The 12234-nt window shown below is 49.1% G+C and overlaps 1 protein-coding gene and 2 long non-coding RNA genes across 3 annotated transcripts; 1 reads left to right on the forward strand and 2 right to left on the reverse strand.

The window, feature by feature from the left end:
• Positions 1-51: 51 nt before the first annotated feature.
• On the reverse strand, positions 52-3371 carry FTH1 (ferritin heavy chain 1). Its single transcript, XM_053946964.1, has 4 exons — positions 3152-3371; positions 1664-1810; positions 1096-1221; positions 52-380 (listed from the first exon to the last, which is right to left on the reverse strand). Exons 1-4 carry the CDS (start codon positions 3260-3262, stop codon positions 222-224), a joined length of 543 nt encoding a protein of 180 aa, XP_053802939.1. The 5' UTR covers positions 3263-3371; the 3' UTR covers positions 52-221.
• Positions 3372-9029: 5658 nt separating this feature from the next.
• On the forward strand, positions 9030-11252 carry LOC128790325 (uncharacterized). Its single transcript, XR_008431696.1, has 3 exons — positions 9030-10013; positions 10421-10598; positions 10686-11252. It is a non-coding gene; the product is annotated as an uncharacterized LOC128790325 (long non-coding RNA).
• On the reverse strand, positions 10736-12177 carry LOC128790326 (uncharacterized). The gene is made up of 2 exons (XR_008431697.1): positions 11526-12177; positions 10736-10918 (listed from the first exon to the last, which is right to left on the reverse strand). It is a non-coding gene; the product is annotated as an uncharacterized LOC128790326 (long non-coding RNA).
• Between the last annotated feature and the right edge of the window lie 57 nt (positions 12178-12234).

Below are 12234 nucleotides of genomic sequence, written 5' to 3' on the forward strand. Positions count from 1 at the left end.
CCTTCACTACAGCTGCCTACTCTCCTTCCAAACTAAAGAGGAAAAGCCAGCTGGAACCAAGTCACTTTATTGGCTGGAAGGCAGTACATAAAACACAAAGAGAACAGGGGATATTTGGTACAGAGTATGGAACTGTTTATCTAGGTAGCTGAAGCTGCATGCACGGCTGGACAGTAAGTAGGAGTCCCACTGAAACCCACAGCATGGCTGTTGGCAAGGCTTCAGCTGTGACAGTCCCCGAGGGTGTGCTTGTCGAAGAGATACTCTGCCATGCCGTACTTGGGGGCCCCCATCTTCCGCAGGTTGGTCACGTGGTCACCCAGCTCCTTGATGGCTTTCACCTGCTCATCCAGGTAATGGGTCTCAATGAAGTCACACAACTGAAAGGGAGACCAGAGGTTTAAATTCAGGCCTGAAACCCTACTGAGGCTCTCTAAGGAAAGGAGAGGATGCAGAATTTTCAAGCTGAGAGGAAGCAGCCTCCAGTTTTGTTGCAGAACAAGATCAAAGTGAGCCAGGCTTAGGTAGGCTCACTTGCTCCAGAACCCTGCAGAGCCAGGCAGCTCAGGAAGCCTCTCCTTTTCCTCATGGCAGGAAGCATTAGCCAAGCTCCTGAACAGATCTGAGACACCCCCACTCCACAGCAAACTCACAGCAGTGAGGATTTACACCACTGGTTTTGTTTCAAAAAGTCCCTCTAACTTAGGCAGGACACTCCCAAGAGTGCTTGGATTCTCACACATATTAATCTCTTCCTGATATTAAGCAATCACACCAGGGCTTTTAATATTCCAAACCATCTCTAGAATTTTGTGGCAAAAAAAAACTCGTGACAAAAAGCCTTAAAAAGATGGAACTCAACCCCCTCAGAAATGGTCTCCATAGAGACTGTTCACAGACACTTCATAGGGAATAAAGCAGGTCCCTGTCACTTTAAAAATGCTCCTGGAAGAACAGCAATAACCCCACCACAGGACTCTGGAAGGGCCGCACCCCTGGTTCACACCGTTTCACCTTTAACAACACCAGGGACACACAGCTCAGCCCCAAAGCCACATCCTTGGACAGCCACTCTGACCCTCAGCATGCACTTACATGTGGGTCGTTCTTTTCGGTTGCCAATTTGTGCAGCTCTAGCAGTGATTGGTTCACGTTTTTCTCCAGGTGCAGGGCACACTCCATGGCAGTCAGGCCATTCTCCCAGTCATCACGGTCTGGCTTCTGCAAGGGGAAAGCACAGGACATATCTTCTGTAAGAACCCACAGACCAGCAGAGTGCAGAGCCTTTAGATTACTCTCAAAGCCTGTTAAGACCAAGTTTAGGTATTTATGCAATCAAAAGTTTGAAGTGCACCCTCAGAACAGAACTGAGCAAACCCTTAAAGTCCCACTTCTCAAAACAGTGCACAGAGCACATCTGCTCTGTGTTAAATTTAGTGATTGTGATGAACCAGTTGCCTTCTGGCTTTGCCCTCACCCCACAGCAAACAACCGGGGGCTCAGCACCCTCTCCTTACACTTTTTTATTAGTCAATCAGCACAAATAATCAAATTGCTCCACATCTCAAATTACTGTGCCTCTCCAGTGTCAGCTGCTGCTCCTTCTGGGGAGGACCCAGAGGAAAATTCATCCCCTTCCAGCTGGAGGCAGCCCCCAGCTCACCTTGACGTCCTGCAGGAAGATGCGTCCGCCCCTCTGGTTCTGCAGCTTCATCAGCTTCTCAGCGTGCTCCCGCTCCTCATGGGACTGGTGCAGGAAGTACTTGGCAAAGTTTTTCAGGGCCACATCATCCCGGTCAAAATAGTAGGACTGAAAAATAAAAAAGTTCACAGGCTTTAAACCTCTGCTTCAGGATGGCTGCAGTCCAAGCCCAGGCCAGAAAGGCAGTGTGGAACAACTCTACCCTTAGTATAATTCGATTTTTCCATCTAGGATTAAATTTTAACCTGTATCCCTACCAAGGGCACAAATAAATGGTGTTTGTGTCCTTGGCTCAGTTCTAAAACAAAAAAAACCCCATGAAACTCCACAGATACCTGTTCTGAGCACCATTAAACTGCAGCCTTGAAAGGCCTTTTTCAAGGAGAAATCTTCCCTTTGTTTGCCTGAGCTTGTTTACAATGACCACATTGCAAGTCAGGGTCATGACTTGCAACATCAGGTAAGGGTGAGCCAAGAACTTTTAGACACTCCTGCAATAAAGCTCTATTGCTTCCCTAGGCTTTCCAGGGATTAGACTAAGGAATACACTTTCTTCTTTTTTTGCGGGGAAAAAAGTCACATTTAAAATACAAGAGATAAACTGAACTACAATATGAATTCAACAGCAACTAAAATATGAATTACTTTTCTGAAAGCAAAAAAAAAACCAAAATTCATGTAACAGCAGTCAGAAGCCGTGACACAGCTTATTTATTCCTTAGAGCCATTACCAGGATTCAATGGAAAGTTCTGTATGAACTGCCAATTATTTACCAACCTACTACAGAACTCTGCTCTTAGACCAGCGGCCTGGAGGTTCAAGGCACAGCACCGGTACTTGTGTACCACTGTCACCCACCAACAGAAGCTCAAAACAGGGCTCAGAACCAAATTAACACAGAAAAGAAGCTACAAAATACGGGCCACAACACAGCATAGTGTCCCTAGGATGCCTCAGTGTCCCAGCACGCCCGAAAAACCAGGATTGCTGCACAGAGGTCAGGGAACAGCTATAACGGGCGCCTCGGGCCAAAGGAGACATAGAAACACAACGCCCGAGAAAACCACGGATTCCTACCGATTCCTGGAGGAAAACCCGAGCCCGGGAGGCCAGCACGCCTGCGGGAAAGGTGCCAGGAGCCTCGTTAGGCACCTCCCGCTACCCAGCCCGGCCCCAAGGGCAGAGGCGCTGAGCGCGGCTGATAACGGAGCCGCCAAGGGCAACGGCCGCGGGGCCCGCGGAGCAGGCGAGATAAAAGGGCCTCACCTACACCCAGGGGACGGCTCAGACGGGCCTGAAGGCAGTGGGGGGGAGGAGGAGGTGGAGAAAAAGGAGGAGGAGGAGCTGGGCCCGCAGGCACCACCCGGCGCCCAGGAACCCCCCGCCGAGCAAGGCCCTCCTGTAGCCCCTTGATCCCTCGTAGGACCCTTCCCTCACCCGGCCCTCACCATGCTGAGGTACACGTAGGACGCATAGAGCTCCAGGTTGATCTGGCGGTTGACGGCGGCTTCGCAGTCCTGGTGGTAGTTCTGGCGCACCTGAGACGGGGGCGCTGCCATGGCTGGGGTGCTCCGGTGACTGTGTAGACGGTGGTGTGAAGGAGGGGTGGCGGCGGGCCCGAGCGCGGCCGGTTCCGTCCAAGCACTGTTGACGCAGGAACCCGCTTCGCTCCGCCGCCGACGCGCTGTGAGGGCGGCCCGCCCGCCGACGCGCCTTTTATAGGGCCGCGAGCCAGGCCACGCCCCCACGGAGGTGCGGGGCGTCCCGGCGCCCTTCTGCTGGCCCGGCGTGACTCAGCACCCGCCCAGGCCACGCCCACAGCGGGGCGGGGCCGCCGCGCGCCGCCGTTTCCCGCCGCGCGCGCGCGCCGTCCATCCCGGAATGGCCCGTTTTGGGAAATCCCCCCAAAAATCACCAAATCCGGCCATTTCCCCTCGACCGCGCTGCCGAGCCTGCTGCCAAGCCGCGTCCCACACCTACATCCCTCCGGGGAGCGGGGCTCCGCCGCTGCCCCGGGCGGTTGGTGCCAATGCCTGAGCGCCCTCTCCGTCAGAAGAAAAAGTTCCTAAAATCCAAGTTAAACCCAGAAACTGAAGGCCAAATGTCAAAAGCTGAACCTGTTGGTAATGAGATGACTATTTCAGCTGCTTTTAGTGCTATCCCAGTCACTCGGTGTGTGCCATCATTTATTTTCAATAAACACCAGGTTCTTCAGTCATTCAGTTCAGTCATTAATTTACAATAAGCACTGGAGTCTCTTAGTATCTGCTTTCTTAAATTTTAACCAGATTACAAGGAAATAGAAAATGCTTAAACTGAGATCATCCCATAGCACTAAATCCCCAAACTTGACTTTTCCCAAGCCCACGTTCAACCCTGGTTTTTCCCAAGCCAATGTTCCTGCTGAAATCCACCAGAAATACAATTTACTGAGCCTGTAAACTCAGAAGAAATAATTTTTCCTCTACATACTACGCCTACAAACTCAGATTAAATATTTTTTCCTGTATGTACTCAGACCATAAACTCAGATTAAATAATGATTTTCCTCTTACCAGTTCTTTTTACACATTTTTATCTGCTCTTTGACCCTTCCCGGCACTGTGGGATGTCCCACGCGTGACTGCACCAGTGCCTGTGTGTGGGTAAAGGGTATCAGAGCATTTTTCCAGACACTCCAAATGCCCTGCAGGGAACAGGGAGCCTCGGCCTCCCTTTGTTTCAGGGTTTTCTGCTGCTCCAGTCGGTTAACCATCACAAGTAATTAAGATCTATAAGATAACGTGGGTCATACCTATGCTTCAGCAGGCTGCCAGGTACATTTCAAATCTCCTGTTCTCCTCCCACATAAATGCTTATGTAAAAAAAAAAAAAAAAAAAAAAAAAAAAAGTAGCTGCTGGGCAGACACTTTTTAATTTTTTTTTCTGTGTTCACAGTGGAGTGTCTTCACAACAGGAACACAGGAACATCAAACAAACTCCATATTTGCAAAGTTGGTAACGGGAATATTTCCTCTTCAGCTTGGACAGTCTGTGCCACTCGTGATCGCACATCAGTAGGATTAGGGAAGTCCCAAATTCTGCTTTCTGGAGTTGCACAATGCACATTGTGTTTGATGACAGCAGATTTACGTGGTCAGGAGAGGAAACACGGGGTTGCACAGCCATGGGGGTCATGTCTTGGTAACCAAGGTGAAGAATTCACCACTCTGCTCTCATACAGAATTCAGTTCAGCCATTCCCAGATCTTTCCTGTCCCAAATTACTGGTTTAATTTCGACTCTACTTCATGTTGTTTCCTCATGGCTCGGTTCAGGCCTCCTTTTATCTTGTGCTGCTCTTGGTGAAAATGCATTTATAATGAAATTCCTGAATGATTTGGGTTGGAAGGGACCTTAAACATCATCCTGTTCCACCCTTGCCATGGCCAGGGACACCTTCCACTATCCCAGGTTGCTCCAAGCCCCGGCCAGCCTGGCCTTGGACACTTCCAGGGATCCAGGGCCAGCCAGAGCCTCTCTGGGAAAGCTGTGCCAGGGCCTCCCCACCCTCACAGGGAAGAATTCCCTCCTAAATGTGAAAGTCACTTGATGGAAAGCCCAGCCTGAGTAAGGTGATGCTTTTAGAAGGCTTCTTCCCAAGAATGCCTGTAAAGTTCTTTAGAAAAAAATTCTTTACTACTTAGGGAGAAATTCTTCCCTTATTTTAGTACTTTTTTACCCCTCAACATTCCCAGCTGCCCAGGGCCTGCCCCATCCTCTCGGCAGTGGCGGCGTGTGTGGATTTTGAATTCAGGTCCCTCTCAGCTGCTTTCTTGGGCTGAAGTAGAGGCATGTTCATGCTGCCCACATGCAAAAACAATGTATTGTCTGCCTACACAAGCTTCAAATTGTTGAAGACAATCCCTGTTTTCCCTTGGATGATATCCCATCAGGAACAATGGAGCAAGCTCTCTTGTTTACAGCTTAGCTACGGTACACAGGGCACAGACCCCAAAATCCACCCATTTAGGGATAGTAAAGCTGAGTTTTAAGCATGCAAAAATAATCAGAGCTTCTTTGGTGAATGTCTGCACATGATACAGAAGGTTATTAGGTCAGAGATCAAGATATACCCAAAGGAAAAGTTTCCATGCCTCCTACCCCCACTTTGATATCATTTATCCTGACTCTACCCGTGCCCTTCTCATGCATGACCTTTCCAAAGGGGCAGAAAACAGGACTCCTAAACAAATACTGGACAGCATTTGCCCAAAGTAAATTCTGAGACAGATTTTTGCTGATACAGTCCCTGAGCAAAAACCTTGGCATGTGGCTTAGGCATCCAGTTAGACCTTCAGGGAGAGGGCTGCCTTGGTGTGAGCAGACAGCCAGAACGCCCAGGAACGCATACATTTCATTTCTCACCTGTAGAAATGGTTCACCTCTAGCTTTAGAACACTTGATTTTGCCGTGCTGTTTTAATGGCCAGAATAATAACAAATCCCAGTTAAAAATCAACAACTGTTCCAATTCCAGTGAGCAAGAAGGTGCTGAATATGCCTCAAATGTAAAAGCAACAAAAATACAATAACCCTTTTTTTTTTTTTTTTTTTTTTTTTTTCCCCAAAGCTCAAAGTCCTGTAAATAAGAGAAATTGCATCCAGTCAAATATTTGCTATGGAGAACCTCCACTCCATCCACAAGCTTCAGTGTCATTCAGCTTCCAGGCTTTATGCAAACACAAAAGCAACCCTAAACTTGGCTCCGAGGTTGATCATGCGTCTGGAAATCCGACACTGGTCTGAACTGTGAGTTTTGAAAGCTGTTTACTAAAAACATCTGGGCTCCACTTGCTCTGGGAGTTTAACTGAAAACTCCTTCTTGTCGCTCCTTGGGCAAAACACTCGATGAAAACTTTTCAGTTTGTTTCTTTTAGGTGCCCGAATTTTTCCAAGTGGGAAACCCGGGATTTAGGCAACAAGTTTTCACCGGGTACTTGCAGCCCAGAATGCAAATGCTTGGGGTACACAGAGCTGCTGGCTCCTGGAAACACTCTCCAAAGGGAGACAGACAAAGGATGTTTGAAGTTCTGCCGGGAAATTTGCTTTCGAGACCAAAAATGAAGCTGTTTTTTATGCAGGAAAAAAGTCCAAACACAGAATAATCTGTAGCTTTGTACTACACGATTTTATAGACAAGGAGTATAAAACCCTCTTTAGATAGACAAACTTCTTCTAAGTTGTGACACAGGATTTTTTCTCTCTGGAGTACTTTTACACATAGTCTAAACAGAATGCTGTAGGAGACTGCAATTCTCTAATCTGCCCAGACACCCTTTAATTCATTTTTATTTCTTTTACAAGCCTTGTAAAAATACACTTAGAGCCAAGAGAGTGAGGAAGAACAATGTTAATAATATAGTAATTCTGTCAGCACAGCCAGAAGCAGGATCTGGTGAATTTACTTGGATGAATCATCCCTTTTTAAACTAATTTTCAGACTGACTCCACTATATGTGAGGGAAAAGCTCCATCCCTGATTCCAACGGCAGCCTGTGCCCCAGGTGCACGTACAGGAGCTTTCAGAACACGGATTTGCCAAGCTGCAAAAGCCACAATAAGTTTGATGTTGACATTCCACCACAGGCCACAATCCACAACATTTGCTCTACTGTCATGATCTTCCCATGGTGCCATCCACCTTTTTTTTCCCCTCTCTCAGATTCACAGTGTTAAAAACAAGGGGGTGGGGATCATTCCTGTCCCCTGTTTCTGTTGTATTGAACTTTTTCTTCAAATACTGTACAAAAATTGCAAATAGACCACCCAGGTAAAGTCAACAAAAATGGGGAAATTTCTCAACACACGACAAAAATCACCTCCTTCTGAGCATGAATTCCCCTGGAAAACACTGGTGAGTGTTGAAGCCCTCATGGATCACCAAGCAGCTTTGATTCTAGACACATGGGTGAAATGTTCTTTTTTTTTAAAAGAAGTTTTACTTGGGAATCAAAGAGACAAACAAGTTTGTTCCCCCTGAGGCCATCAGGTAATTTTGTGAGGATGCACAAAGTTGTTCCTTGGATTTAGCGCAGCACTGAGTTTGAGCAGACACTAAATCTCTCAAAGGAGGCTGCTTTTATACTCAGCCACCCAAAAAGGGACGAGCAGCCAAAGCTTTCAAGCATGAGGAGAAGAAACAAGCTTTTACAAGGAGCTGGCAGTTAAAGGACATGCAGCAGCCTGATAAAACACCACAAAAACAAGCAGCGGCCCATGGCTGATCTCTGTTGGGCAGGATGGGTGGGGGGCACCCCCAAACTGCTGAGCAGGTCTCTCCAGGAACTCATTCCATGGCTCATTCAGAAGAAGTGAAGGGATTCAGTTGATGTAGAGGGATGTTTTCAGCAGAGGGGAGGCACAGGGAGAGTTTTCTCTGGGAAAAGCTGGTTCCTGCTGTGCTGTGCTGGGAGGGGACACTGAATACACTCCTGTGGTTCATGCAGAGGTGCAGCCACAACTCCACAGGATGCACACCCACATCCACCTTTCCTGCTGGGTGCAACTTCCTCCTAAGCCACATTCAGGCCCTTGGCATCAAAGTAAAAATACTGAAAAGCAGCTCAAGGGGCTCAAGTCTGTCCTAAAAAAGTTGTGCTGCTTGTGGAGCAGCGAGGCAGTGCTGAAGTGTGGAGTGCTGTCCTGGACACAGCTCCTTCCTCAAGGTGGGACAGAGATCCAGCGGTGCTGTCCCTGCACACTGAACAAACTGGGGGGGAAAAAACAAGGAAATTGCACAGAGAGAAATAAACCAAGGAAAATTATCTCTGTTGGGCTGAAAAATGGCTGTGACACTCTCAATCGGCTTGGCCTTCAGGACCGTGTTGAAGTTGTCGTGCAGAGCTTCGCAGATGTTGGGCCGTGCCCACAGATATCAGCATTCCAGCAGGCCAGAAAGCAGGGACACAGAGGCCACCCACTCGGTGGGACAGGGAGATAAGGGGGAAGGACAGCCCCAGGAGTCCCTCAGCAATCCCACGGGGCTGTTCCAGACACTCTGCTGGGCTGGGCACAACCCTGAACCCCAGGCAGAGCACCTTGGCCATCGTGGTCAGCGTCCTGGGAAGATGCTGCCAATAAAAGCTGCGGAGGCAAAGCCCTCAGACTCCCCTCCGACAGCAGCCAGAGGAATGCTCTGCCTGGCCCGAGGAATCTTCCACCCAGTTGCTTGCTCAGTCATGCATGGCCACAAACCTGTCTAAATAGGCAGCGATGACCAAGACTGAAACTCAAATCAGGAACTTTCCAGTCTGACAAGTAAAAAAAAAAAAAAAAAAAAAAAAAAATTTCCGCTCCATAGGTACTTAGCACAGGCCAGGCCCTTCCTTGCCTGCTGTTTGGTGCTCTTGGTTCCTTCTAAAAGCCTCTGAGAAGGGACATAACCCACAGCAGGCCCAGAGGAAAGAAGATGAAACACTCCTACAGCCAAAAAGGCTGCATTCCTCACACAAACACCACACAACACATTTGTCTGGTTTCCCCATCTCCAGCCACCCTGCTGACCCCTTAGAGTGTCTCTGCAGGCCATGAACTTAGCAGAAAACAGCATTTTTGACCAGTTCCTTTTGGCCACTGGATGGGTCTGAAAGCTCCAGAGTTAGAGACACACGGAGGAGCTCAGTAACTCGAGGGCAAAGGGTGATCACAGAGAATTTCCCCAAGATGCCAAGACCCCGAGGGGAAGGGAGGATGTTCACTCAGGCCCAGAAGGAAGAGTTCTCTGACAAAGCATTTCTCCAGTCAGGAGGTGCAGGTTGAGCAATGGGCTGACACCAGCTGAAAACAGCAGCCTGGGAGGGAGCAGAGGGAGGCAAAACCACGAGGATATCTCTGAGGTCACCACGGAAAACAGTCTCTGACTAAGAAGAAAAAAGAAGCCAGAACTGCAGCATTGTTACTTCATCCAGGGAACTTTGTTTAATCAAGACCAGCAGGCTCAGCATGACCACACAAAAAAAGCTACCAGGCTTTTATTGGAATTCCCGCCTGTATTTATTATTTATTTTCCTGCCAGGTTTAACTAGCAGTGGACTCTGCCTGGAAAAGGCAATTCCCACTTTATTCCCTGCCTGTGTTTACTCTGATCTACTCTGGAGTCACCAGGCCCTACTTCCCTCCACGTAAATAGAAGCATTTCAAGAGGAACAGGGAGGTTGTCAGCCTTGGACAGGAGAAAACATCCACTTCCAGAGTTTTCTGCTGGAAACCCTTCTCCTTCGAATCACCAGCCTTGCTGTCGTGAAAAATGTTGTCACCACAAAATTCCTCAGGTGGGAAGGGTTCAATCCCTTCTTGCTGGATTCCAGAGGCCAGGAAAGCAGCTCAATTCGGAGAAAGGAACATTTCCTGAACTTATTTCAGGAAATATTTATTCATAATTATATAATATATAGTATAATACAATATAATAGATTTATAATTATTAATTAATAATAATTATTCGGTTATTTCAACCTAAACTGTCACACAGCCACTTCACAGGCTTACAGTGACAAGGATGGGAACACAGCTGGGAATTGCAGAGATTGGAAAAGGAGGAGGAAGAGGACTGAGAACCTGTGTTTTTACAGACACATCCAGCGTGAGAAGCACCAGTTCAGAGAGGCTGAGAAACAGGAAGAGAAAGTGACACCACCATTACTTTACATCAGCTGGAAACTTTCTCTTCTTCTTCCAGGTCCTTCAGAAGTGGCTTTTTCCAGGAGTAATTGGAAAAGACAGTTCTACCCCTTTCCCCACATCACCCTCCACCAAAACCAGACAGATCTCTCTGTTTCTGGCAGTTCCTGCTTTCCTGTCAGGTGGGAAGATGAGGATTGAGCAACAGCACCTCCAAAAGCAACCAAACCTCAAAGGTGAGGAATTGGGAAGTGGGTGGGATCTCTTCCCAAACACCACATGACTTTTATTGATCCTCCTCCTTGGGAACATCCCATTTTCAGACAATGTGCTTTGCCTGCTATCTACAAGAACCAAACCAAGAACGTCATGATTCATTTAAAAAGCATCTTTATTTCACTTCCAAAAACTTGTGTTATACCATAAATCAGGGAATAAATGAAAGGTTAATCACCTGTAATTTCAGTTCAGTTGCTCTGTGAGGGATGCTGTCCTTTACAGTTCCTCTCCATGAAGATTCCAGGAACTTTGTTAACATTCCCATCGTGTTCCAGCACTAAGATTACAGTCAACAAACAGGGCACTGTTTGAAGTTGGTCACTGAAGAAGCTCCCAGCACCCTTCCAAGTGACACTTCCACCTCACCTGCCTGCCAGAGGCTGCCTGGAAAGGGAGGAATCTCCCTGCTGTGTCCCAGAGCTCCTCCCGCCCACTGATCTGGGAGGGGAAGGGAAAGGAAAGGGAGAGGGGAGGGAGGCGACCATGAGGAATAGGGAGACGAGGGAAAATCCCGGCCTCAGAGCATCAGGAGACAGGTAGAGAGCTGGAAGAGGGGCAAAGGGAGAGAGGAAAGGCATCTAGAGCCATCTGCCTTTTCCAGGCAGGGAACATCAGAGGGAAGGGAAGGGAAGGGAAGGGAAGGGAAGGGAAGGGAAGGGAAGGGAAGGGAAGGGAAGGGAAGGGAAGGGAAGGGAAGGGAAGGGAAGGGAAGGGAAGGGAAGGGAAGGGAAGGGAAGGGAAGGGAAGGGAAGGGAAGGGAAGGGAAGGGAAGGGAAGGGAAGGGAAGGGAAGGGAAGGGAAGGGAAGGGAAGGGAAGGGAAGGGAAGGGAAGGGAAGGGAAGGGAAGGGAAGGGATCATCCCAGAGCTCTCATTCCCAACATACCATCCTCACAAGAGACCTGTGACCCCCATTCTCTGCAGGTGTTGGCTGATGTTTAGCTACCTTGCCATTGATGTCACAGCATTTGCCAGGCTGTGTTGGGGGACAGGGACACATGTGGCACTGTGCACAGGTGCATTGCCCAGGTCTGTGCTGCCTGGCACAAGCTTTTCATGCTTCTGTTGAGAGCACAGAAGAGTGGGATGGCAGGATGGACGAAAGGAGCTGCAACTCCAGGACACACTGGTCAAATCAAATTGGGTTTTCACATGCTAATTACCAAACATTGGCCAGCACAGGACCGAGCACACCATACCACAAATTTGCTGGTCTTTGAGGCATTTCCAGGGGAGGGGAGGGGAGGATCGCAGCAGCTGGCCCCGTTCCCAGCCACCAGACTCAGCACGGGGTCCCTCAAGGTAGCCCGGGCGAGGCCCGTGGCACGGCAGCGGGGGGCAGCCCAGCTGTTTCGGTTTGTCCCGGCTTGTCCCGGCTTGTCCCGGCTTGTCCCGGGTTATCCCAGGGGGTCCCGGCCCCGCCGAGCCGCCACGTGGGGGCGCCCGCGCTGCCCCCGCGGGCCAATCAGCGCGCTCCGTGCGCCGCTGCCCTGGGGCACGCCGGGAGTTGTAGTCCCAGCGGCGCGATGGCGGAGCGGTGCCTACCAGCGACTTCTCCGCGGTTCGGCGAGGCGGCTCCACCACTGTTGTCTCCT

The sequence above is a fragment of the Vidua chalybeata genome, chromosome 6, assembly GCF_026979565.1.
Source record: "Vidua chalybeata isolate OUT-0048 chromosome 6, bVidCha1 merged haplotype, whole genome shotgun sequence".
In the NCBI taxonomy this organism is placed as follows: Eukaryota; Metazoa; Chordata; class Aves; order Passeriformes; family Viduidae; genus Vidua; species Vidua chalybeata.

Excerpts from the sequence above, each read along its gene's own strand:
- FTH1 (XM_053946964.1), bottom strand. The coding sequence starts at position 3,262 with ATGGCAGCGCCCCCGTCTCAGGTGCGCCAGAACTACCACCAGGACTGC. Across the intron at positions 1,811-3,151 it reads CCTACGTGTACCTCAGCATG|TCCTACTATTTTGACCGGGA; the intron begins GTGAGGGCCGGG and ends TTTATTTTTCAG. Across the intron at positions 1,222-1,663 it reads TCTTCCTGCAGGACGTCAAG|AAGCCAGACCGTGATGACTG; the intron begins GTGAGCTGGGGG and ends TTCCCCTTGCAG.